Here is a 25912-nt window from a genome sequence, read left to right as displayed (position 1 = left end):
TAGTTGAGTGTAAAATAAAATGAATTGGCATAAATGTGGAGATGGAGTTACATATCTATATGCATGAGTCCTTTATCATTCATTGAAAAGAGTATTTTTCCCACATGAAACATCTTGGCACCCTTGTCAAAAATAAATTGACTGAAATTGTGTGGGTATATTTGTGTATTGTCAAATCTATTCCAATAATCTATATGTCACTTGTTATACCAGTAGTATATCATCTGGTAGCCTTAATTACTAGCTTTGTAGTTAGTTTTGAAATTGAGAAGTTTGAGTTATCTAATTTCGTTGTTAATTTTTAAAGTTGTTTTGTCTATTTTGGGGCCTTTGAATTTTCAGATCAATTTTAGGTTATACTTGTCACTTTATGCAAAGAAATCAGTAGTGATTTTGCTAGGGATTGCAAGAAATCTATAGATCAATTTGCAGTTAACATCATTTAACAAATTGGAGTGAAATTCACATACCATACAATTAACCATTTTAAAGTGTACAGCTTATTGGTATTTAGTGTATTCACAGTGCTGTATAACTACTAGCTTTCTCATTTCAAAACTTTTCCATTACTTTGCAGAAGTATTCAATATCCATTAAATGATCATTATTCCCTCCACCCCATCATGTGTTAACCTGTAATCTGCTTTATGTGTCCGTGGATTTGCCTCTTATGAATGTGTCATATAAAAGGACTCATAGCATTGTCCCTACTGCTTCTGGATTCTTTCACCTAGTATAATGTTTTGGAAACTTAGCTAAGTTTAGTATCTATTAGTACTTTGCTTTTCTCTTTCATGGCTGAATAATACTCCATTTTATGTACATATTATAACTTTTATGCATTTGTCTGTTGGTGGACATTTGTGTTGTTTCTAATTTTTGGTCTTAGGAATGATGTTGCTATAAGCATTTGTGTACAAGTTTCTTCACGGGCATGTTTCCATTTTTGTTGGGTATATTCCTAGGTGCTTAATTGTCAGGACATATAGTAATTTTATTTCTAACATTTTGAGGAACAGCCAAGCTTTTCTGCAATGACTGCAGCATTTATATTCCCACCAGCAATGTACAAGGATTACTATTTTCCCACGTAATTGCCAATACTTACTTTCTAATTTCTTGTAATTGTTAAAGCTAGTCTAGTTAATGTGAAGTTGTATTTCACTGTGGATTTAATTTGCGTTTCCTTAATGAACAATGAGGTTGAATTTATTTTCTTGTGCTGTTCCTCATTTTAATATTTTTTTTGAGAAATGTTATTTAAGTCCTTTGCCTTTTTAAAATTGGGTTGCTTGTCTTTGTTGTTGAGCTGTGAAAGTTGATAGTTCAGGCATCATACCCTTACATATGCATAAAATGGAAATATTTTCCCCCGACATGTAGGTTTGTCATTTCACATCTTTGACTGACTTTTGATACACAAACATTTTTATTTTGATGAAGATAATATGTATCAGGCAACTAGACATACACACACACACACATTTGTTACTTTGGTATCAAATCTAAGAATCTGTTGCCAAATGTGAGTTCATGAAGATTTACCATGACTTCTTCTAAGTGTTTTATAGGTTTACCTCTTATATTTAAGTTTTTCATCTATTTTGAGTTATATTTTGTATATGGAGTGAGGCAGAGATCCAACTTCATTCATTTCCATGTGGTTACCTAGTTGTTCCAACACCATTTTACAGTTAATGTATCTCATAGTAACGAAGTAATTCCAATCCTTCCCTTCCATCCCTTCTATCATGCTGTCATTCATTCCACTTACATAAAAGCGTATATATTTATAGGTAGTATATTCATAAATATTACTTAATCAAATACATTGCTGTTAATATTTTGAACAAACTTTTAGCTGTCAGATCAATTAAGAATAAGTAAAAACTTTTTTTACCTTTACTCATTCTTTCTTTGTAATTTTTCACCTCTTTATGTAGATATATTTCTGACCTATATGATCGTCCTTCTCTCTGAAGAATTTCTTTTAACACTTCTTTCAGGGCATTTCTGCTGGCAACAGATTTCCTCTTTTTTTCTTTTCCTGAGAAAGTCTTCATTTCTCTTTCCCTTTTGAAGCATCATTTGTAGGATACGCAGTCTTGAGTGATGATTTCTTTTTCTTAACACTTTAAATGTTTCACTTCACTCTCATCTTGCTTGCAAGATACATGAGGAGAAATAGGAATAATTCATATCTTTGTTCCTTTATCAGTATGGTGTTTTTTTACCTTTGGCTTTTTCAGAAGTTTTAAGTTTATCTTTGATTTTTTTGTAGTTTGAAATGTATGCCTAGTTGTAGAGTTTTGGGGTTTAGTTTTGTTATTTGGCATTTATATTTAGTGTTCTTTGAGTTTCTTTGATCTGCAGTTTGATGTGTGATATTAATTTGGGTAAATTCTCAGCCGTTATTTTTCAAATATTTCTTCTATTCCTTTCTCTTTTTTTTCTCCTTCTGGTATTTCCATCATGCATATGTTATACATTTTGTATTTCTCCCATAATCTTTATATATGCTTTTTGGTTTTCTTTCCTCTGTTTTTAAAACTCTTTGTTCTCTTTGTTTTGGAGGATATCTCTATCCTCAGGATCAGAGATTCTTTACTCAGCTGTGTCCAGTGTACTAATAAGCTCACCAAAGGCATTCTTTATTTCTGTTACAATGTTTTGATCATAGCATTTTGGGGGGTTCTTTTGGAGGACTTTTTTTCTCTCTCCTTACATTGCCCATCTGCTCTTGCATGCTTTCTACTTCATCCACTGACTTATGAGCATATTATCCATAGTTTTATGTCCTAGTCTAGTAATTCCACATCCCTCTCATGTCAGTTTCTGATGCTTGCTCTGTCAAATTCTTTTTTCTTTTTTGTCTTTTTGTATGCCTTGCAAATTTGTCTTGAACACTGGACATGATGTACTAGGTAAAAGGAACTGTTGTAAGTAGGCATTTAGTGAAATGAGGGTGACATGTGGGAGGAGGGGAAGCATTCTATAGTCCTATGATTTGGTCTCAGATATTTGATGACCTTATGCCTTTGGACTATGAATTTGACACGTGATTCTCACTGTTTTTTCTCCCTTCTTAGGTGGGACAAGATAGGGTGAGTGGACTGGAGTGGATATTTCAATTCTCTCACATGGAATGCTAGAGTTGACTGAATTAAATGTTTCCCTTCCCCCATGTTCCCCCAGGCTCTGATAATACCCTAGCAGGTGAGGCTATTGGTTAACTAGTTTCTCTTGATGGCAGGCCGTATTACAAAGAATACAGTGCCCTGGTATATTTAAAAAGCATTCCTTTTGCCTTCCCTCTTTTGGAAACATGAGGAGATTTTTCTGCAGATTTAACTGCAAGAACTTGCTCAAGCTCCGAGAGGTAAATCTCAAAAAATTGTGGTGGTCCCTGGAAGACAGGGTCACTCTGTAGATTTTCTCTCAGAGTTGTCCACACTAGGTTTTAGGAATTTCTCAATTATAATTCACATTTTCCTCCCCTGACACTGGTTCTTATGGTTGTTTCCACTCGTGAGTCTTCTTTCCTGGTAAGTCTGACCTCCCGTATTCCCCTGTCAATCTTTCCAACCTTGGAGGCAGTGGTTTTCCCTTTGAGTTCACATCTCTTAGGAATCCTTGAAGAGTTGTCAGTATTTCAGTCTGTTCAGCTTTTTACTTGTTCTTAGAAGTGGAAACTTCCAAGCTCTTCATCTGTGAAACTATCAGATTTATTTTTCTATGCTTATGTATTTGTGAGTGTTTGAGTTTTCACTCTGTTACTGATTCCTAGCCTCATTTTATTTCAGTCAGAGAAGACAGTTTGTATTATTTTCATATTTTTCATTTTATTGAGAATTGTTTACAACCTAACATATGGTCTACCATGGGGAAGGTTGTACGTGCACTGGAGAAGAGTATGTTCTGCTGTTGTTGAGTCAAGTATTCTTTATATATTTGTTAGTATATTTGATTCTAGTGTTGTTTAAGTTTTATATTTGTTCATTGATCTTTTGTCTAGATGTACTAACCATTATGAAAAGTTGGGTATTGAAGTCTCCCACTGTTACTGTGGGACTCTCCATTTATCCTTTCAATTCTTTTAATATTTGCTTCATATATTTTGGCTCATACATATATAAAATTATATAGCTTCTGAAAGAATTTACCTCTTTATCCAGTATAAAACATTCCATTCTTATTTGTTCCTTTTAAACTATTTTTCATTAAAATCTATTTTTTTTCTAACATTAGTATAGACATTCCTGCTTTATTTGGCTACTCATTGCTTGCCCAATCTCTTTCCTTTTTTCTCTTTCAACATATTTGTGTCACTGGGTCTCAAATGAGTTTCTTGTAGATAATATAGTTTTCTCACTGAAAATAATTGACATATAGCATATTAGTTACAGCTGTACAACATAATGATTCAGCATATGTGTGTATTGCAAAATGATTATCACAATAAGTATAGTTACCATCCATTACAATAAGTAGTTACAGATTTTATTTATTGTAATGAGAAATTTTAAGATTTACTCTCTACACTGGAATTTGACACAACATTGTAAAAGGACTATAACTCAATAAAAAATGTGAAAAAAAAAGATTTACTCTCCTAGCAACTTTCAAATATACTATACAGTATTATCCATAGTCATCAGGCTGTACAGTACGTCCTGAGGTCTTATTTACTTTATAGCTGGAAGTTTGTGCCTTTTGATTCCCTTCTTACATATTGACCACCTTTCATCTCTGGTAGCCACCAGTGTATTCTGTGTATTTATGAGATCAGGTTTTTAAAATATTTCACATATAAGTTTGATCATATGGTATTTGTCTTTCTGTGTCTGATTTATTTCATTTAGGATAATAACTACAAGGCCCATCCATGTTGTCAAAATGTCAGAATTCCCTTCTTTTTTATGGCTGAATTATATTCTATACATTTATGGATATATGTATATATATGTAATGGAATATTTTATACAAATTTAAATATTGGTTCTTTTAATGTCTGCCTTAAAATGTGAATTTTAATCAAAGCAATTAGTTATATTGAAGGATTTATTTCTTTTCTGTTATTTTTAGCTCTAATGCATTTTATGGTTTTAATTTCTCAATTCTTCCAATATAGCCTTATTTTTTGTTTCATCAGTTTTTTCCTTAGTGTACCTTTTTTATTTCCTCTTCAAATTTTAGTGTATTTTTAAGTTAACTTCCTAGTACTTTTAATGGGGATTACTGTTAACATCCTAAATTTATAAGAACTCAGTATGAATTGACTACACAGTAGCTTCAAATTGCATGCGTTAACTCTGCTCTTATCAAACTTCATTCCCCTTTATTTAACTGGTGTCACAAATTACATTTTTATATATAGTTTTGTGCCTGGGGACATATTTATAATGATTGTTTTATGCATTTTTCTTTAAATAATACAGAAAATAAAAAAGATGTTTTTATACTAGAATACATAATATTAGCATTTCTACTTACTTACATTCTTTTAGAAAATTTATTTAATTGATGTATAGTTGATTTACAATGTTGTATTAGTTTCTGGTGTATAGCACAGTGATTCATCTCTTCAGGTACATATACTCTTTTTCAAATTCTTCTTTATTATAGATTATTACAAGCTACTGAATATAGTTCCTTGTGCTATACGATAGGACCTTGTTGTTTATCTATTCTGTATATAGTAGTTTGTATCTCTTATCATGAACTCCCAATTTCTCCCTTCTCCCCTTTCCTCTTTGGTAACCATTAGTTTGTTTTCTGTCTGTGACTCTGTTTCTGTTTTGTAAATAAGTTTACTTGTGTCATTTTTTTGATTCCACACATAAGTCAGATATGTCTTTCTCTGTCTGATTTACTCCACTTAGTGTGATCATCTCTAGGCCCATCCATGTTGCTGCAAATAGCATTTTTCATTCTTTTTTATGTCTGAGTAGTATTCCATTGTATACCATTGTATACCACAACTACTTTATACAGTCATCTGCCAGTGGACATTTAGTTTTCTCTTATGTCTTGACTATTGTAAATAGTGCTGCCATGAACATTGGGGTGCATGTATCTTTTTGAATTAGCATTTCCTCTAGATATATGCACAGGAGCACTTGATCATAAGGTACATCTATTTGAGGTTTTGTTTTTTTTTTTTTGAGATGGTTTTCTTTTTTTCTTTTAAAATACTTCATTTTATTTCTTTTTCTATTTTATTTTTAGTTTTAATTTTTAAAATGGAGATACTGGAGACTGAACCCAGGACCTCGTGCATGCTGAGAATGAGCTTTACCACTGAGCTATATCCCCAGTCCCCTATTTTTAGTTTTGCAAGGAATCTTCATACTGTCCTTCACAGTGGCTGCACCAATTTACATTCCCACCAACAGCTGTAGGTGGGTTCCCTTCTCTCCACAGCCTGTTCAGTATTTATTATTTGCAGACTTTTAAATGATGGCCATCTGACTTTTGATTTGCATTTCCCTAGTAATTAGCAATATCGAGCATCTTTTTGTGTGTCTGTTGGCCATCTGTCACTTACACACATATTTTTTAAAAGAATATTTATTTACTAATATGCTTTTGAATTTTCATATAGTGCCTTTGATTTTAACCTGAAAGCTGACTCCATTTAGCAGTTTTTGTATGGCTGATCTACTAACCAGGAACCCCTTATCTTTATTTGGGGAGTATCTCGATATCTCCTATTTTATGGAAGGATAGTTGTGCCAGATATAGAATTCTTGGTTGACATTTTTACATTCAGGACTTTAAAATATCTTTCCACTGATTTTTGATCTCCATAGCTTCTGTTGAAAAATGAGCTGTTATTCAATTGTGGACCCTTTTTTCATGATAATTCACTTCCTCTTGATGTTTTAAACATTCTCTCTTTTGCTTTGGCTTTTGGCAGTTTGAATAAAATATGCCTTGCTGTGGGTCTTTTTGGCTTTATTCTTCTTATAGTTTGTCTTGCTTCTTGGATTTGAAGTAAATTCACATACTTCACCAAATTTTGGAAGTTTTCTACCACTCTTTGTCAAGAATTTATTTTCCCTTCCTTCCTTCTCTCTTTTCTGGGACTCCCATAAAGTAGATGATAGTACACTTGATTAAGTTCCATGCACCCCTTAGGCTCTGTTCATTTTTCTTTATTCCTTTTTCTTTTTGATATTCACAGAGGAAATTTCTGTTGTCCTATCTTCAGGTTTGCTGTTTCTTTTTTGGGTTTCCTCAAATCTGCTGTTGATACATTCTGGTAATTTTTTTTTTTTTAATTTCAGGTATTGTACCTTTTAGCTCTAAAATTTCTGTTTGGTTCCTTTTTATAATATCTTTCTTATCATTCCCCATGATTCTTCCACTTCTTTAATTTTCTTTAGTTCTTGTACAACAATTTGAGCATGTTTAAGACATGTATCTTAAAGTATTTATCAAGTCCAATGCCTGGGCTTCCTCAGGAATGATTCCTATCAACTTCTTTTTTTAGCTGTTAATGGTCCATACTTACCTGCTTTTTTGTATGTTTTGTAATGTTTTAATCAAATCATTCCTAGGAAAAGCACAATCAAAAGTTGGCATATACATTTGAAAACTTGGCATTCACTATATCTGATTTGTTTGGAGCTGGGACAGAGACAACAAGCACCACTCTGAGATATGGTCTCCTCCTCCTGCTCAAGCACCCAGAGGCCACAGGTATGACCAACATGGTGGGCAGAGTGATTTCAGAAGAGATATTGCAAAGAGACTGGGAGTGCTTCCTACCTTGTTTCTCCTAGAGAAGTATGTAAATCTCTATTTGAGCAGCTTAATTTTTTCAAATTGAATGAAGGAAGACTAATGGGACGTCTTTACATAATATGAGAGAATGACTGAGAAGAGTGAATACACTGTGGGCAGTAGCAAAATCAACAAAGCAGCATCTGGATTTCATGGGAAGTTATTAGTAGCAGACACAACCTGCATGACTTGGCCTGAAAGTACATCTTGGTTTTATTATAAAGGTCACTTTGATCTTTACTTATTCTCAAAATGCAGTGTCCCAACGCCAAGGCAGGGAAAATGAAATCTCTCCTTCTTGAAGCATAAGTGGAAATCCTAGAATTTTAGTGAGGCTTCCTGAGATAATTTGTACAGCATGGTAAATGCTTTAAAATTTTAGATTCACAAAAAAACTGATGTGTGTATAAAGGAATTTTATTACTCCAGAAGGTTGCTTCCAGAAAAGTGGTTATTGCCAAAATAAGAATTTTGAGAGGTCAATAATTTTGTCTTTCACAAAGAACTTTTTGTTATAAAATAACTTTTAAAGAGTTATGGTCATACACAGCTGATTAGAAACATCCATTATCCTGCCCTGTGTCAGGATCTCACTGCAATGATTATAACCTATGACAAATGAGAATTAGTCTTTTAAAGTTAGAGGGAGGAGGTCAGGAAGCAGCCAACAAATCAACAAATTTTTGAAACACAGAGAGCATATTGAGGGGTGATAATGAAGTCAGCAGAGAGGATGAAGCTGTGACCTTAATGTCAGAAGAGGAGGTTCCACAGTGAGGAAAAGTCACTTGTGTCCTTGCAATCCTGTAAGGCTCAGCATTTGTAAGTATCAAGTTTCAGAGGTGGCAGAGGGAGAAATAGGCTGATAAAGGTAGCTCTCCCCAACATGTCCCTTTGACAACCCTTTTCATCAGGTGACTTTTCCCCCAGTAGAATGAGAGAGGTTTACTCTCTAGAGAAACTGAACCTAAGAGGTCCTACATGCAGGGACACTGGGCAGAGGTAGTGGAAAGTGTGAGGTATACAGCTGGAAAAAAAAAAAAAGATTAGGTAAGAATCCATTTCTTGAATTCAGAGACTCTTAGCTCCTTTCTCCATCCTGCTTCCTAAAATTCAGCAGCCAGACAAAAAACTCCAGAGAGTGAACACTATGGAGAAAAGACCTCCAAATGTACAAATGTACGGCAGAGTGAATGAAACAAAAACATCCACCCCAAGACACAGGGTCATGAAATTTCAAAACACCAGGATAAAAGAGACAATCAGAAAATCTTTTAGAGATACACATCAGGTCGTGCATATAGGATTAGGGTTCGGAACAGTATTGGAAATCTCAAGAGCAACTACCAAATTGCATACTAATATAAACAAGCTATTTTCAGGCCTGTAAGTTTGACAAAACTTTCCCCCTGTTTTCCTTTTCTTATCCAAATGCCTGAAGCCATGTTAGAGGAAGTCATGGGCTCCAGGATTAAAAAACTCATGGAGAATCAAACTGTCAGGGCAGCTGCTAGATACCAGGCCTTGAAAATATCCAGTTCAAATTACATTAGGTACATAAAACAGGTATGAGGGGAGACACCATGACCAAAAGAGAAGGGATCGATTATCTGTGGCTCCCTAATAATAGAGAAATTATTATTAGGAGTTAGAAATATCTACCTCAGCATTTGGAAAAATTCTAAATAAAGATGTATAATTTTGTGAATTGAACAGAGAGACATGGTTAAGTACAAGAAAGTACCAAAAATGAAGATTAATCACTGTTGTCTTAACAGGGAGTATTATAGTTCTATATACACAGGATGAGATTCAGTACCTTGAATTAGCCTATAATGAAAAAGAGTTTGAAAAGGAACACATATATGTGTGTGTGTAATTTATTCAGTATGCTGTACACCAGAAATTACACGGCAGTGTAAGTCAACTATACTTCAATAAAAAAAATGAATATTTTAACAACAAAAAATTGTGGTCTAAATATGTTGGGGAAATGGACTAAGGGGATTTGTGTGTGTGTCTGGGTATATATATTGTATGAAGTGTGGATGAAGATGTGGATTCCAACTCTCATACCAGGAAATCAGGTACTGTTTAAAATCTGGAAGTAAGAAATAGAAACAGAGTCATTATTTAGAAATATAGCATAAATTTCATAAGAAACTGCTAGAATGTTGAAAGTGGTGGCATTTGGCAATTGGAAGAGAGTACCATTGCACACTGCACACACACAATACACAAATACATGAAAACATATATGTTATCATTTGACTTTTCAACTCATGTATTATTCAGAAAGAAAAGTAATATTTGATTCCTGTTTTTCTTTCTGCAGGGACTATAATTCCTTGACATTATGTTTGGTTTATATTTGAAATATTTCATCATTTCTCTTTGTATTATCTTGTATGCTGATACAGAGGTATGTGTAGATGTATCTGAAGCCTAGCTTGTAGGAGACTTATATGTATCTGTAGTATGGCAATTATCTCTATGTCTAGGTGCACTTCTGGTCACATAACTGATGTTTTTAATGATGTTGGGACACCTTCCTGAGGTTTCATGTATTCCTGAATTGGTATGCAAGTGTGTACTTTTCTCTTTTTTCATCAGTCTTAATTGTCTCTTAAATCAGCTAAGGTCCAGGAAGAGATTGACCGAGTGATTGGCAGACACCGGAGCCCCTGCATGCAGGACAGGAGCCGCATGCCCTACACGGATGCTGTGGTGCACGAGATCCAGAGATACATCGACCTGGTGCCCAGCAGCGTGCCTCATGCCGTGACCTGTGACGTTAAATTCAGAAACTACCTCATCCCCAAGGTAAGACTGGTTTCACTTATACTGACCGCAGTGGTCTTGAAGTTCCCTTTTCACAGTATGGGTGCAGTCCTCTGGGAACACAAGATGGAGAAATGAAAAAAAAAAGTCATACATGTGGGTTGTATGCGGTTTCCAGTTTAGTCTATAAAGCTTTATAGCAGGTTTGAGAACTGGCAGTGTAAGTATTCGAAATTTGTTCTGATTCTTTTATATTGTTTAGCTAATCTTAGCTGTTTATATTTCCAAATGAATGTTAGTACCACTTTGCCAATTTACCAAAACACACTACTGGGATTTTTATCAGGTGACATTGGATCAGTTTAGAAAGACTTACTGTGACACATTGAATGTTTTAATGAATGAATATGAAATATGCTTCTAATTTTGAAAGGCTTTCTTTAATTTTCCTAATAATGTTTTCTTTATTTTCAGTGCATTAGCTTCCATATCTTTTGTTTATTTTTCCTTAGGGGTTTATTGTTGTTGTTATAAATATTTTAAAATGCTTTTTCCATTCTTTTAACTGGAATATGGAAATATAATTGAGTATATCATTTGATGACTTTATATGTAGCAACCTTGATAAATTTAAAATAAAATAATTGCTAAAAATATGTCTCTAGAATAATTGCAGTTTCTGCATACATTGTCCTGTTATCTGGGTCAATATATTTTTTCCCCCTTATTTCATTTCTGGTCCCCAGGAGAGTGGAGGTTAACATCTCACTATTGAGAATGATGTTTTGTGTACATTTTGTTATTTTTTTAATCAGATTAGGGAAGTTTACTTTCATTTTTAATGATTTTTTTTTGGTCATGAACATACATTAATTTTTTCATATTGATATCTGTATTTACTTGTATGATTGTATATACTGTCCTCACTTTTTCCAATAAATATATGTATTGTAAGTATGTACATACTCAGCTGGATTTGATTTGTTACATCTTGTTCAGGACCTCTCTGTCCATAGTCATAAGAGAATTTTGGTCTAGAATTTTTTTTCCTCAAATTTTTCTCATTAGATTTCTGTTATCTAGGTAGTGCTAGTATCATAAAACTAGGTGGAAAATGTCTTCCCCTCTTCTTACTTGTGGCCACTTACTTGCATCTTCGAAATGCCTGACTACTTTTTGTTAAATATCAGTTATTACATATGAAGAAATGTAGAATTTCAGAGATATGTATCTTCTTCCAGAAAGGGTTCATCCCTCTCCCACTGGGGAGGTAGAATGATGTAACACCTTCTGTTTTGAGTACAGTTTGGACATTGGCACAGACTAAAATTAACTTTAGATGTCAGCTTGTCTCTCTGAGAACTCATAACCATGGAATATTGAGACACATTTTTGTCTTAGCAGATTTTTTTTTTGTCTTAGCAGATTTCTAATGCTTTCCAACACAATTTCTCTATATATTCAGACTTTCTAGTTAGTGTACTGTGAGCTACTCTTACTCACTTGAAGCCAAGACATTACTATTAAAATTGAAACTAATACAACTGATGTTTGTATTTTGTTGAGGGAAGTAAGTAATGAGATTTTTAAGGCTGCAAGTTAATGCCAGTATTTGGAGAAAACGGTATTGATGACGTTAAGTAAGAGATTATGGGACTTGTCTCAGTGATCACAGATTTGGCATAAAGGGTTAACACTTTAAGTCCACTATTTTTTGACCAAAGGACACAATGGGAGAAAGATTTTTCTTTTCTAACATTGTAGTCTAAGGTAATAATTACTCAAACTTATTTCTCCTCTTATTTCTTCATAAATGGGAAGCAATGTGGTAGAAATCAGAATGGGATTGCCTACCTCTTACAACCACTGAATCAGGAAATGACCATCATATTGTCCTATTCCCAATGTGTATAATGGAAATGGCCATTTCCTTCTGCATGGATATTCCAGGGTATAAATTGGAACACTGGGTGGCTAATTCTACCTTTTTACAAATGGATAAGTGATTTATTTTACCTAAGGCTAAAGCCACAGAGCTAGGTAGAGATAATAGTCTAAGACAGGAGTTTGTAAACTTTTTCAGTAAAGGGCCAGAGTATAAATATTTCAGACTTTGAAGTCTTAGAGTGTATGATTCTAGTACTCATTTGTATTCTTGTAGCATGGAATCTGTCATATGACATATTTAAATAAATGTGAGAATGGCTATATCCCAATCTTTGTGGAAGCTGAAATTTAGATTTCATATAATTTTCATATGTCACAAAATGTTATTCTTCCTTGATTTTTTTCAGTTTAAAATGCTTATTAGCTCATTGTACAAAAACAGGTGGTAGGGTATATTTGCATGTGTTGTTATTTGTCTGTATCTAAAACTGTCTGTCTAATAGAACATTTGCAATGCTGTGGGGTTGATTTGTGGGGTTTTGGGGGGTTTTTTGTTTGTTTATATAAAGAACATTTCCCAGTGCAGGATCCCAAAGATTTACCCTTATCTATTTCTAAAACTTTATGTTCTTAGTGTTTACATTTAAATCATTGATCCATTCGGATCATTTTTATTTATGATAGGAAGTAATAGTTTTCTTTTTTCTATATGAACATTTAGTTGTTGGAACAACATTTGATGAAAAGTATATTGTGTTTTGTATGTTTTTTGTATCTTAAAGATTTTTATCACTTTTATAAAAATATACAAGGAAATAATTAGAAAAATAGAGTAATAGACCTTTTTACATGTTAATGTTAGGGGATGGAAGTTTTCCCCTAATATTAAAATGTTTTAAAACTTACAAATATTAATAACATGTATATGTAAGTAATATATGAATTTGTTTATATATATACTTTTGCAACGTGGGTGGAAAAAATCAATAAGCAATCTATAAAAATAGGAAAGAGTTTTATTTGAGCCAAACTGAGAATTATAGTCCAGGAGACAGCCTCTCAGGTAACTGAGGAACTGCTCTGGAGAAGCATGGTTTTCAGCACAGTTTTGTATCTTTTCAGAACAAAGAACATCACAAGTCAGGGACACATTCGTTCAAGGTCTCAAAAAAAAAAAAAAAAAAAACAGATCAGCATGTACACGGTGAGTCAGTATGACCATGGCACCTGCAAAGGGAGTCATATTGTTGTAGGACTTCCAGCATTGCCATCCCAGGAAGGGAGGAATTTAATCTTTTATTTTTAACATGGACATTCTTTATTTCTGGTCAGTGAACCCTTTAATGATTAGAGGAGATGTACAGTGTATGTTTGATAGGCTACAGACAGGCTATTTTACTTAACATAAAATTTAAGTTAAATTTATGTATAAGCCAGAATGACTTTTCCGTAACTCATTATGTGAAAACTCCCATTAATATCCATTTATTGATCTATCCATCAACACCTCCTTATTTCAGTATGTATATCTCAATGTTTTTGTATGCAGAACAATAAATCATTTATATTCAAGAGTTATCATGGATAAAATAATATTATCTAATGTATAGTCTGTATATAAAATTTCCCAATTTTCCTGAAATAACATTTATAGCATTTTTTTTTCTTTGCAAATCAATATCCAGCCCAGGAACAAGCATGTGATTTGGTTACCTTTCCCTTAGTCTCCTGTTATCAGTTCTCTTTGTTTCCTTTTAGTACATTTAACTTTGTGAAGAGTTCAGTTTAGTGGTCATATAAAATATTCCTTTCATTTTTTGGATTGTATTCTAGAGATAGATTCCAGTTCTGATTTGCAAGAGAACCTCATGGGTGCTTTGTATGTCCCACCGAAATTCACTGAGGAGGTGGAAGGCACATAATATCACTTATCCCATTATTTGTTATGCAGTGCTGTTCACATGATAAAGTAAAATATGCCAGATTTCTCCCTGACAGAAGTCTTTTTTTTTATGTTTCATTAATAAAAATCAATTGCATGGTACTTTAGGGCTTTGTGAGTATCACACTTCTCAGTTATTGACCTAACAGTTTTAGCATTAACAGATAAAACTTGCTTGAAGATCCTAAGCTTAATTGTTGTAAGATGATTTTTCTAATTTTATCATTCTTCCGTTTTCAAATCTGGGATTAACTGTAATGAAATCTACCTTATATTTTTAAATTAAGACAAACAATCTGCTTGGCAATGATAAACACTAATCTTTGTTACTATATTTATTGTTATCACAGAAGGTTATTTTTCATTAGATCAGAAGTCTATTTACAATAGCACTGTGAGCAGATAACTTCAGACATTTCAAGTCCTGTAGAGACTTCCATTTGAAACCATAATCCACATATGAGATGAGAGAAAATTGAAGTGATAATACAAAACAGATGGTGGGAAATACGCCAGTGTCCAAATGTGGTGATAAGCAGAATGAATTCATGAGGTCTGGCACCCTAGGACCCCTGTTCTCAGTACTGCAAATGCTACTGAAGTCTACTTTAGCAACATCCCTGCCACTAGTCTTAAACTTACCCTTGTTTATTACTGAGTATGTCTGGCTCAAAATGCCACTGCCTTTCTATGGACCTAGGACTCCTCATTTATAGATCAGTTGACTGGGGGAAAAAAAAAAGACAAGGTGAGAGTTATGTGTGAAGGTTTATTTTGGGTAAAATGAGGACTACAGTCCAGGAGATAGCTCTGAAGTTCTGATAGCTTTGAGGAACTGATCCCAAGAGGTGAGAGGGGAGATATATATATACACATACATACACACACACACACACACACACACACACACACACACACATACACACACACATACACATACACACACACACGAATTTGGTGAAGTGGGGTACATGGAATGAAGCACACATTTTGGCAGAGGCTTGCTTGCTGCTCGTCACGAGGAACAGATGTCTGCATTAATGATTTTAGTGCTTTTCTAGATATAAGAAGATGCAAGAAAAAGGGCTCATAAGATTTCTTCTTAAAATATCTAACTATCTGCCTGTTTTTCCCAGAGCACAGAGTCCTTCATTCCTGATCTCCACCCTTAACTCTTTTTATGGTGTGTTGAAGGTCACCGACTATAGTGGCTAGGGACTTCATTCTGACAGAACCAGATGGCAAGCGATCAGAAGATTGGGCAAATGATTTGCAGCATTTCTTTTAGCTCCATGACTTTTTCATAATTCAGTTTCTCTTCATCTGTTCTTTCCAGGGCACAGACATACTAACGTTGCTGACTTCTGTACTGCATGATGACAAAGAATTCCCCAACCCAGAGGTGTTTGACCCTGGCCACTTCCTGGATGACAATGGCAACTTTAAGAAGAGTGATTACTTCATGGCTTTCTCAGCAGGTAAAAAAAATTCATTTCCTTCAGTACTTCAGAGGATAAGATGCCTTTTGGAGATCAGGTGGGACTTACATAATTCTGACTCTGGGGCTGGTAGAAATGCTTTTTGTCCACAATGAGGGCCACCAGTCCCAATAAACACACAGTTTCCCATCCATGATACAGCCTCATTATTGGGCTACGTTACTGGAGCTTTGGAGAGGTGGCCCAGCTGTTTCAAATTCACAAACTTTGAGATAGGTCCTCAAAATATACGAAAACTGTATCTTAGCCGAAAGGAACTGTGTGTTATAAAACTTGAAACTTCAGGGTATGTTGGAGATTGATGTAGAGTAGGTATACTTAGAGCAAAGAACAGAGGCTGTGAGGAATGGAAAGAAAGATGTTGGGACCATCAGACCGGGAACAGAAAGTACAGTGAATGTATGTGTGTTCCTAGAAAAAGATTGATGGAAACTTGAAAATGTCAAATTGCAGTTATACTGTGAGAATACTTAATGTAGTGCATGGCATTTTACTGATATTCAATAAATACTTGTTGAAAGAAGGATACCTGTTTAGAGGAGATGTCAGGTGCATAGCATGTGTGTCCACCCTTTGTCCATGTGTCTATTCAATAATCCTGCCTTCCATTCAACCACCCATGAAATAGTTACTTTATCATCTTTTTCTAATAGCCAGAAATCAAAGATATGTATTCTCTGTGTTTGTTATTTTCAGGAAAATGTATTTGTGTAGGAGAGAGCCTGGCCCGCATGGAGCTGTTTTTATTCCTAACCACAATTTTACAAAACTTTACCTTGAAATCTGTGGTTGACTCAAAGGACATTGACATCACCCCAGTTGTCAATGGGCTGGCTTCTGTGCCACCTCCTTACGAGCTCTGCTTCATTCCTGTGTGAGAAAAGGTAGATCATATGGCTTTTTCAGTGCTGTTGTTTTCAACTCCCTCACATCTGGGGTATTATTCACCTTTTCCCAATCAGTCTTTCCTGAGAATGCCTTCTCTGATCAATCCTTTTCTCATCATGTAGTTTCACCACTGAAATGTATCTGCTATTCTTCATACTCTGTAACATCTGTATTGGCCACCACACATGCTGGTACTTCTCTAATACTGAGCAGTACTATATACATAGTACTGTGTACTCAATACAAAATAGAACAAGATAAGTAGTTGATGCCAGTGCAAGCCATTTCTCTTGTTTATATTCTTAATAAAAATTATAATTTGATGAGCCAGTTCTCAGACTTTCCTTCTTTTGTGCATATTGCAGTTAAGAAAAGAAAGAAAAAAATGCAAAGAAGTCATGCTTATCCTCCAAATGATAAGCACAGAGAAGACAAAGGAAATGAGAATAGAAAAGCTCCCTTGGCTGCATGCCTTCTAGAGTTACTTGAGGTTTGGATTTGAAAGTGAGAGAAATTGTTTTCAGGAACAGCTTCACCCTGTAGGGAAATACTGAAATCAGTGATGGTGAGAAATTAAATTCAAAGTAAGCCTCAGAATGTACAAATGAAAATCAGAACTGAAAGCATTGAAATTGTATGCAGGAAATCACTAGAAAAAAAAATCAATGAAACCAGAGCAGATTCTTTGAAAAGTTCAATAGAATTGATAAACCCCAACCCAGGCTACCCCCCAAAAAGCAAAAGGACAAATTATGCAAGTTGTAATTAAGAGAGGGGCTATCTGCTGTAGATATAAAAAGGATAATGAAGGACAATTATTCACAACTCTTATGTCCACCAACTTGATAACTTAATGGAAATGGAACAATTCCTTAAGTACATGGTCTTACAAGAAGCAGTAACATCAGTAATATGGCATAATATTAACCTCTGAACTCTCCTTCCCCCAGTGGGCTCACTGATTCAAAGCAACACATGAATCAATTTCCTAGTAAAAAAAAATCCAGAGATTAGTTGAAAGCCTTCTGTACTCTCAGTGAATGTGAATCCAGCCACATCAAAGCCAGAAAGAAAATCAGAGACACAGTCTCAACATAACTACTAACTCCAGCAAAGTGCTGTATATTGAGAAGGAACCCCTAGCTCCCAGATTCTGCCTGAGGAGCGAATGAATTGGCATGTTCCTCTGGCATTCCAAACGTTAACAGCTTTTGGGGGAGTTACATGAGGAGCTGGCTTCTGTCTTACATATTTTGGAACATTGACAGGACTCAGCATACTCGAGACACTTGGGGATGGCTAGAACAAAAAGAGCAGGCTGGATAGCGTGCAAGTTTGAGAGATCTTCAGAATCTTTGGCTGAGCTGATTGGTGGGTTTCTTCTGTAAGAGACTAGTCAGTGAAGACTATGAGAAGTGACTGTCCATTGAGCAGACAGTAATGCAGTGTGTCAAGGAAAATGAAGAAACAAGAGATATATGATTTAACTGAAAGATAAGTCAAAATAACAGTCATAAAGTTCATCACTGGGGTCAGATGAACAATTAAAAATGATGCAGGAATTTCAACAAAAACACATACAATTTAAATGTCCCAAACAGAAATAGAGCTAAGGAATACAACAATTGAATTGAAAAGTCATCAGAGTGTTCACAACAGACTAGGTCAATAAGAAAGGATCAGTGAACTAAAACATAGGTCATTGGAAATTAGTCAGGGAATGAAAAAGGAAGAAGAGAAAAAGAAAGGAAATTGAAGGGACATGAAGGGGACCAATATATGCAGTATAGGAATACTAAAGGGAAGAGAGAAAGAGAAGAGACTAGAACGCTTATTCAAATAATGGTAGAATGCTTCCTAAATCTGGGAAAGGAAGTGGACATTAAAATCCTCATGTATAAAGAACTTCAAATAGAAAAGAGGAAAAATCCACACTGAGATACACCATAAACAAGTTGTCAAAAGTCAATGACATCAAGAGAATTTTGAAAGCAGCAAGGGAGAGAAATTTGTCACATACAATGGAACCCCCTCAATACTATCAGATTTTTTAGCAGAAACTTTGCAGAAAAGACAAGAATGAGAAAATATACTCAAAGTTCTGAATGAAAAAACCACCAACCTAGAACGTACTCATCAAAACCTTCTTTCAAAAATGGAGAGGTAAAATGTCCACAAACAAACAAAACAAAGTATTCCTCAGCACTTGAACTGCCTCACGGGAAATTCTAAAGGGAGCTCTTCAACCTGAAGTGAAAACACAATAAACAACAAAACGATAGTATAAGAAGGAACAAAACCATTTTGCAGAGGAAAACATACAGAAAAATACAGAATACTATACTGCTGTGATGGTGGTACAAAAATGACATTTCTAGTATAAAGGTAAACAACAGAGTATTAAAATTAAGGATAAGTAAAAATATGTAAATTGTGACATTCATAACAAACTTTAGGGGATTAAAAGTGTAGAGATTTGTATATGATTAAAATTAAGTTGTTATCAGCTTAAAATAGACTGTTATAAGATATTTTACATAAGCCCTATAGTATATAGTAACCACAAAAACCCTGTAGATGTTACATAAAGGAAAAAAATAAAGGAATCAAAGTAGCCAAAAAAGAAGAAAAAACAAAGAAGACAATAGGATAGGAAAACAGGAACAAAAAACTCTAAGACAAACAAAAAACAATGAACAAAATGACAATAGTAAGTCAGTTGCTAGCAATAGTTACTTTAAATGTGAATGGATTAAACTCGCCAGAGACTTAGAATCGCTGAATGGATTTACAAAATAAGATCCACTTTGTGCTCTCTAAAGGAGACTCACTTGAGATTTAATGACACACATAGGCTGAAAGTATATGAATGGAAAAAGTTACGCCAAGCAAATGGTAGCCACAAGAGAGGGATCACTATACTTAGACAAAATAGACTTTAAGTCATTAATAGTTACAAGAGACAGGAAGAATATGATACAGTCATAAAAGGATCAATCCACCATGAATAGATAACAATTATAAATATATATGTACTGAATGCCAGAGCACAAAATATATAAAATAAACATTGACAAAATGGTCAATTAATCTTCAACACAGGAGTCAAGAATATACAATGGAGAAAAGACAGCCTCTTGAGCAAGTGATGCTGGGAAAGGTGGACAGCCACATGTAAATCAGTGAACTTGGAACACTCCCAAACACTACAGAAAAAAATAACCTCAAAGTGCTTTAGACTTAAACATAAGACAAGACACTATAAAACTCTTAGAAGAAAACATAGGCGAAACATTCTCTGACATAAATCTCAGCAGTGTTCTCCTAGGGCAGTCTACACAGGCAATAGAAATAAAAGTAAAAATAAACAGGGAGCCTCATTAAATCTACAAGTTATTACACAACAAAGAAAACTAGAAACAAAACAAAAAGACAACCTATGCGTCAGGAGAAAATATTTGCAAAGGATATGACTAACTAGGGCTTAATTTCCAAATTATACAAGCAGCTCATGTAACTCAATAGCAATAACAACAAAAAAAAAAACAGTCAAAACTGGGCAGAATACTTAAACACCTCTCCAATGAAGACATACAAATGGCCAATAGGCACATGAAAAATGCTCAATATCACTAATTATCAGAGAAATACAAATCAAAACTACAATGAGGTATCACCTCAAACCAGTGAGAATGGCCCATAATTAAAAAGTCCACAAATGACAAATGCTGGAGAGGGTGTGGAGAAAAGGGAACACTCCTACGTTGTTGGTGGGAATGTAGCTTGGTGCAGCCATTATGGAAAACACTATGAAGATTCCTTAAAAAACTAAAAATAGACTTGCTGTATGATCCGGTAAACGCACTCCTGGACATATAACCAGAGGGAACTCTAATTTGAAAAAATTTATGCAACACTGTGTTCATACTAGTACTATTTACAATAGCCAAGATACGGAAACAACCTAAATGTCCATCCACAAATGACTGGATAAAAAAGTTGTGTTAGAAACACACACGCACACGCACACACACAATGGAATACTACTCAGGCATAAAAAAGAATAAAATAATATCATTTGCAGCAACATGGATGTCCCTGGAGATCGTCATTCTAAGTGAAGTAAGCCAGAAAGAGAAAGAAAAATACCATATAATGTCAGTTATATGCGGAATCTTTTTTAAAAAAACACAAATGAACTTATTTGTAAGACAGAAACAGACTTTCAGACATAGAAAACAAACTTACAGTTACCAGGGAGGCAACCATAAAGGGATAAATTATTGAGGGAAAGGATAAATTGGGAGTTTGAGATTTACAGATACTAACTACTATATATAAAATACATAAACAGCGTATTTATACTGTATAGCACAGGGAACTGTATTCAATCTTGTAGTAACCTATGACAAAAAGGAATATGAAAAGGAATATGTATATACAGATGTATGGCTGAAACATTATGCTGTACACCAGAAATAGAAAATTGGAAACTGACTATACTTTAATTAAAAAAAAGTTTTATTGTCTATTTAGGTCTTCTGCCCATTTTTGGATTGGGTTGCTTGTTTTTTTATATTAAGCCGTATGAGCTGTTTGTATATTTTGGAAATTAGTCCCTTAACAGTTATATCATTTGCAAATATTTTCTCCCATTCTATAGGTTGTCTTTGCTTTTTGTTGATGGTATCCATAGCTGTGCAAAACCTTTTAAGTTTAATTGGATCCCATTTGTTTATTTTTGCTTTTATTTCCATTATTCTAGGAGCTGGTTCAAAAAAATGTTGCTGTGATTTATACGTCAGTGTTGTGCCTATGTCTTCCTCTAGGAGTTTTATAGTATCTGGTCCTACATTTAGATCTTTAATCATTTTCAGTTTTTGTGTATGGTGTTAGAGAATGTTCTAGTTTCATTTTTTTACAGGTGGCTGTCCAGTTTTTCCCAGACTGTCTTTTCTCCATTGTATATTCTTGTTCCCTTTGTCATAGATTAACATAGACCATAAGTGTGTGTGTTTAATTTCCGGATTTTCTATCATGTTACATTAATCTCTATGTCAGTTTTTGTGCCAGTACCATACTGTTTTATTACTGTAGCTTTGTATAGTCTGAAGTCAGGGAGCAAGATTCCCCCAACTCCATTCTTCTTTTTCAAGACTGTTTTGGCTATTCAGCATCTTCTGTATTTTCATATAAAGTTCAACATTTTTTTTGTTCTAGCTCTGTGAAAAATGTCATTGGTAATTTGATAGGGATTGCATTGAATCTGTATATTGCTGTGTGTAGTACGGCCATTTTAACAATATTCATTCTTCCAATCCAGGAACACGGTATATCTTTCCATTTGTTTATGTTGTCTTCAGTTTCTTTCATCAGTGTCTTACAGTTTTCAGAGTACAGGTCCTTTGCCTCCTTGGGTAGGTTTGTTCCTAGGTATTTTATTCTTTTTCATGCAATGGTAAATGGGATTCTTTCTTTCTCTGCTATTTCATTGTTAGTGTATAGAAATGCAAGTGATTTCTGTATATTAATATTGATTTAATTAAAAGTTAAATTAAAATTGCACCAATAAAAAAACTACAAATAAACCTGATCAAGGAAGTGAAAGACTTATAGCTGAGAACTATAAAACATTGATAAAGGAAAATAAAGGTGATTTTAAAAAATGGAAAGTTATACCATGCTCTTGGATTAGAATAATTAATATTGTTAAAATAGCCATAATACCCAAAGCAATCCACAGATTTAATGCAGTCCCTATAAAAATTAACCAGGACATTTTCAGATACTAACTACTATATATAAAATAAACAGCTAGGTCCACTGTATAGCAGAGGGAACTATATTCAATACCTTTTAATAGTGTATTGTGAAAAGGCATATATGTGTGTGTGTGTATCTGAATCACTACACTGTATACCAGAAACTAACACAACATTGTATTCTGACTATACTTCAATTTTATTAAAAAAAAAAAAAAAAAAGAGAGAAATGGGCTTCATAAGTAAAGTGGAGTAAAGCTGGGACACTCTTTTCTCAAGGAATGAAACTGTTGCTCTAAAGAAAGTGATGGCATTTACTTTATCTAGAGTAAGCTGGTTGGCTCTTTTAGATTTTAGAGCTCTGTGACAGTGGCAGCAAATTACTGCTTCTCTTTGTTCTAAATAAAGGTTACACTGAGTCTTGGACTCACTCAAGTTTAAAGATTATAAAACTAATCTTTTTGACCCCCAGTTTAATTAATTGATACTGTAACTATTAACTAAGTCAATATATTTGGAAATTCATTGACTAGGATGAATGAGAAAACACTGGGTCACAGAACACATTCAGCAGATGTGGTGACCCTGGTGAACTGAATGTTTGCTTGGAGGGAAGCACCCATGATCCAGGAGACATGAGTCCCAGTCTCTGCTCTACCACCTGCAGGACTGTGTCCTTGACACAAGTACTCAATCTCCAAGGCCCAGTTTCCTCATCCATAAATGGAAATAATTTTACCTTGCTCAAAGGAAATTGAGAGACTTTTCAAAAGAGATATCATGGATTTGAAAATTCTCTGTTACATGAGGAATAAAACATGAATCCATGTAAATATGAGGAATAAAATATTTTGTAATTAGGTCTTGACAAAAACTTACTTTTCCTTACTAAAAGAGCTTAGAAAGAACTTCACTAATCAGTTTAGAACAAACAGGATGATATCTTTGTAGAATACATGTTTTGTAAAGCATTGTCATTAGTATTGTATATCATTCCAGTTGTATTTAGGTCCTCATCATCACTAAATGTCATCTCCTGTTCAGGTCTGATTGTGGTGGTGGTTCTGTGCTGTGGGTCACTTTAATGAAGTCCCTGACTCCCATCCTCCACTGAATACACACCTGTTGCTCTGTGTGAAAATCTCCCTTCCTTGCTGTTGATGACACATTGAAATGAACATGGATTAACCACAGTTCAGGCTTACAGATGTGGAGTCAGGCAGCCATTGAGGATCTGGTGTCAGGCACATCTCTGCACCAGTGAGAACTTGAACTTTCTTTGACCTGTACCAGACCCAAGGACACCACCAGCCATATTCAGAACAACACCTGCCAACTGTACCCTATGGTCTCAAGGTCTCCCCTGGTAACAATGCAACCATTTTGGACCCAAACCATCCTTACTTAACAGGAACCCTCACTTGTCTGATCCAGTTATAATTCTTGCCAAACAGTTTATGTAATTTTGCAGGTTTTGCCCTTATAAGCCTCCCCCAATTTGTAGTCCAGAGGAACACAATCCAGAGTAACATTTGTTGGGAGGGGGTTGGTTTGGTTTTTCTGAACTTGTTCTTGAGGCAGCTGTGGTGTAAGAGTGCATCACGATGGACATCAGAAGATCTCAGTTTCTATTCTAGTTTTATTAATTTCGAGCCATGTGACACCAGAGAGATCTGTTCACCCAGAATCTCCCTTTTCTCCATTTGAAAAACACAGAATTACAATCTCTACCTTTGGATGTTTATTTTGCTGGGGAGAAAGAGGAGATTTCAAGGTAAAAGTTATACAGATTTACTTAGACAAATTATATGTGTTTGGCCATTCAAGATGTTTGAATTATGTTAGTGTTAACCAAGAATTACAAGAATGGAGATCTGGTTGAAACCACGGGGTGTTTATTTGGGGTTTGTTAGGATTGCAGTCCGGGAGACACATATCCAGAAACATTTGAATTCTGTTCCTGGACTGCAAAATTGTGTTCTTCAGACAACAAAAAGTTTATTATAAAGGCCAAAACCATCAAGGGTACATCAGTTTTTATCAAGAATTAGGAATGGAGATGGCAAAAAGAAGGGTGCTTATTAAGCAAGAATTGGTTGGGATTTGAAATGATTATGCAGTTATAAAGCGTGGAAACTGAATATATTTAAGATTTCAGGTAGCAGCTGCTGGAATATGCTGTTTTGAAAATGGCTGTTGGAGTTCCTGAGTCTGAGACAGTTCAGAATTCAAGTTCTCAGTGATGCAGGAACAGGTCTGAAACCACATCCATAACTACCAACTGGCTTCGTTTTGGATACCTGAACCATCGTTACTCCATTTTGATTTTAAATGACCTTAAATATGTCATCATTAACTGTTTTATGTATAGAGAACTATAATTTTAGTACAGTACATTAAAATATTTTAAAATCTTTCATTTTCAAGGACAAAGTATTCTAGTGTTAGATGTAGCATGAAAGACAAACTTTTTTAATTTAAAAAAACAGCATAGAATACACTGATCATTCTCAAAGTTATAAATTGCCAACTCATCATTGATTCTAATCCAGAGTTATGGGCCCTTTTTGGCATCAGATTATTGATGTCAGTGGTTCTCAATCCTGGCTATACAGTGGAACCACTTTTTTTTTTTTAAATTATCTATACCTGGACCCCAACCCAGTACATTTAAACCAGAATCTCCAGAGTGGTCATTGGACACAGAGAAAACAAGACTAAAGGACACTTTATTTTTATCCTCATCAGCAGACAAAGTCCACTCAGAACAGCACACAAAACAGATGTAATTGATTGGTCTCTTTGTACCTCTGAGAGGCACAGGTTGAATTAGCCGGACTGTTATAAAAGCTTTAGATTCCATGCTCACAGCTGTCTAAGTAAGAAGAGGAGGCAACCATGGATCCAGTTGTGGTCCTGGTGCTCTGTCTCTCCTGTTTGCTTCTCCTTTCACTCTGGATCCAGAGCTCTCAGAAAGGAAAGCTCCCGCCTGGCCCCACTCCTCTCCCAATTCTTGGAAATATCCTATAGTTAGATGTTAAGAACATCAGCAAGTCCTTGAACAACATAAGTAGGTTTTTTGCTCCTCAGTGTCATGTAAAAGGTAAGTAAATTAAGCCCAAGTTAAAAAGTAGTATATATTCCTTTGGGCACACTGTCAGAATAGATCATTGTGAAACAAACTACTCCCTGTAAATTAAATTATGGTATTTCTTACTTTTCAGGACTGTCATTGTCATAAAAAGGAATGAAATAATGTGTTTTGTGAGTAGAGAAACATTCAGGTCTTTGTGTGGTAGAATCAAAATAATATACAGTGGCAAAATCTGGGAATGTTGCTTCCCTTCCTTGTTTCACAGCTTTTT

At 34.8% G+C, this 25912-nt stretch overlaps 2 protein-coding genes across 8 annotated transcripts in view; one reads left to right on the top strand and one right to left on the bottom strand.

Annotated features, from left to right (window-relative positions):
- LOC105081811 (cytochrome P450 2C18-like) overlaps positions 1-17111 on the top strand; it is a 45191-nt gene extending 28080 nt beyond the window's left edge. For all 4 annotated transcript variants that reach the window (XM_074373918.1, XM_074373917.1, XM_074373916.1 and 1 more), the window contains 5 exons: positions 3090-3104; positions 7563-7704; positions 10424-10611; positions 15735-15876; positions 16594-17111. In XM_074373918.1, the coding sequence (XP_074230019.1) occupies positions 3090-3104; positions 7563-7704; positions 10424-10611; positions 15735-15876; positions 16594-16775 (669 nt within the window). In that variant the 3' untranslated portion in view covers positions 16776-17111. The remainder of the gene's footprint in view (positions 1-3089; positions 3105-7562; positions 7705-10423; positions 10612-15734; positions 15877-16593) is intronic.
- Positions 1-25912, bottom strand: part of LOC123613150 (uncharacterized) — a 129340-nt gene that overhangs the window by 14010 nt on the left and 89418 nt on the right. For all 4 annotated transcript variants that reach the window (XR_012510195.1, XR_012510193.1, XR_012510194.1 and 1 more), the window contains exon 4: positions 16673-16767. The gene's annotated coding sequence lies outside the window, so the exon portion shown is untranslated. The remainder of the gene's footprint in view (positions 1-16672; positions 16768-25912) is intronic.

The sequence above is a fragment of the Camelus bactrianus genome, chromosome 11 (assembly GCF_048773025.1).
Source record: "Camelus bactrianus isolate YW-2024 breed Bactrian camel chromosome 11, ASM4877302v1, whole genome shotgun sequence".
Classification (NCBI taxonomy): Eukaryota; Metazoa; Chordata; class Mammalia; order Artiodactyla; family Camelidae; genus Camelus; species Camelus bactrianus.
Note: the sequence above shows the minus strand (reverse complement) of the source record. Positions and strands in the feature narration are given on the sequence as shown.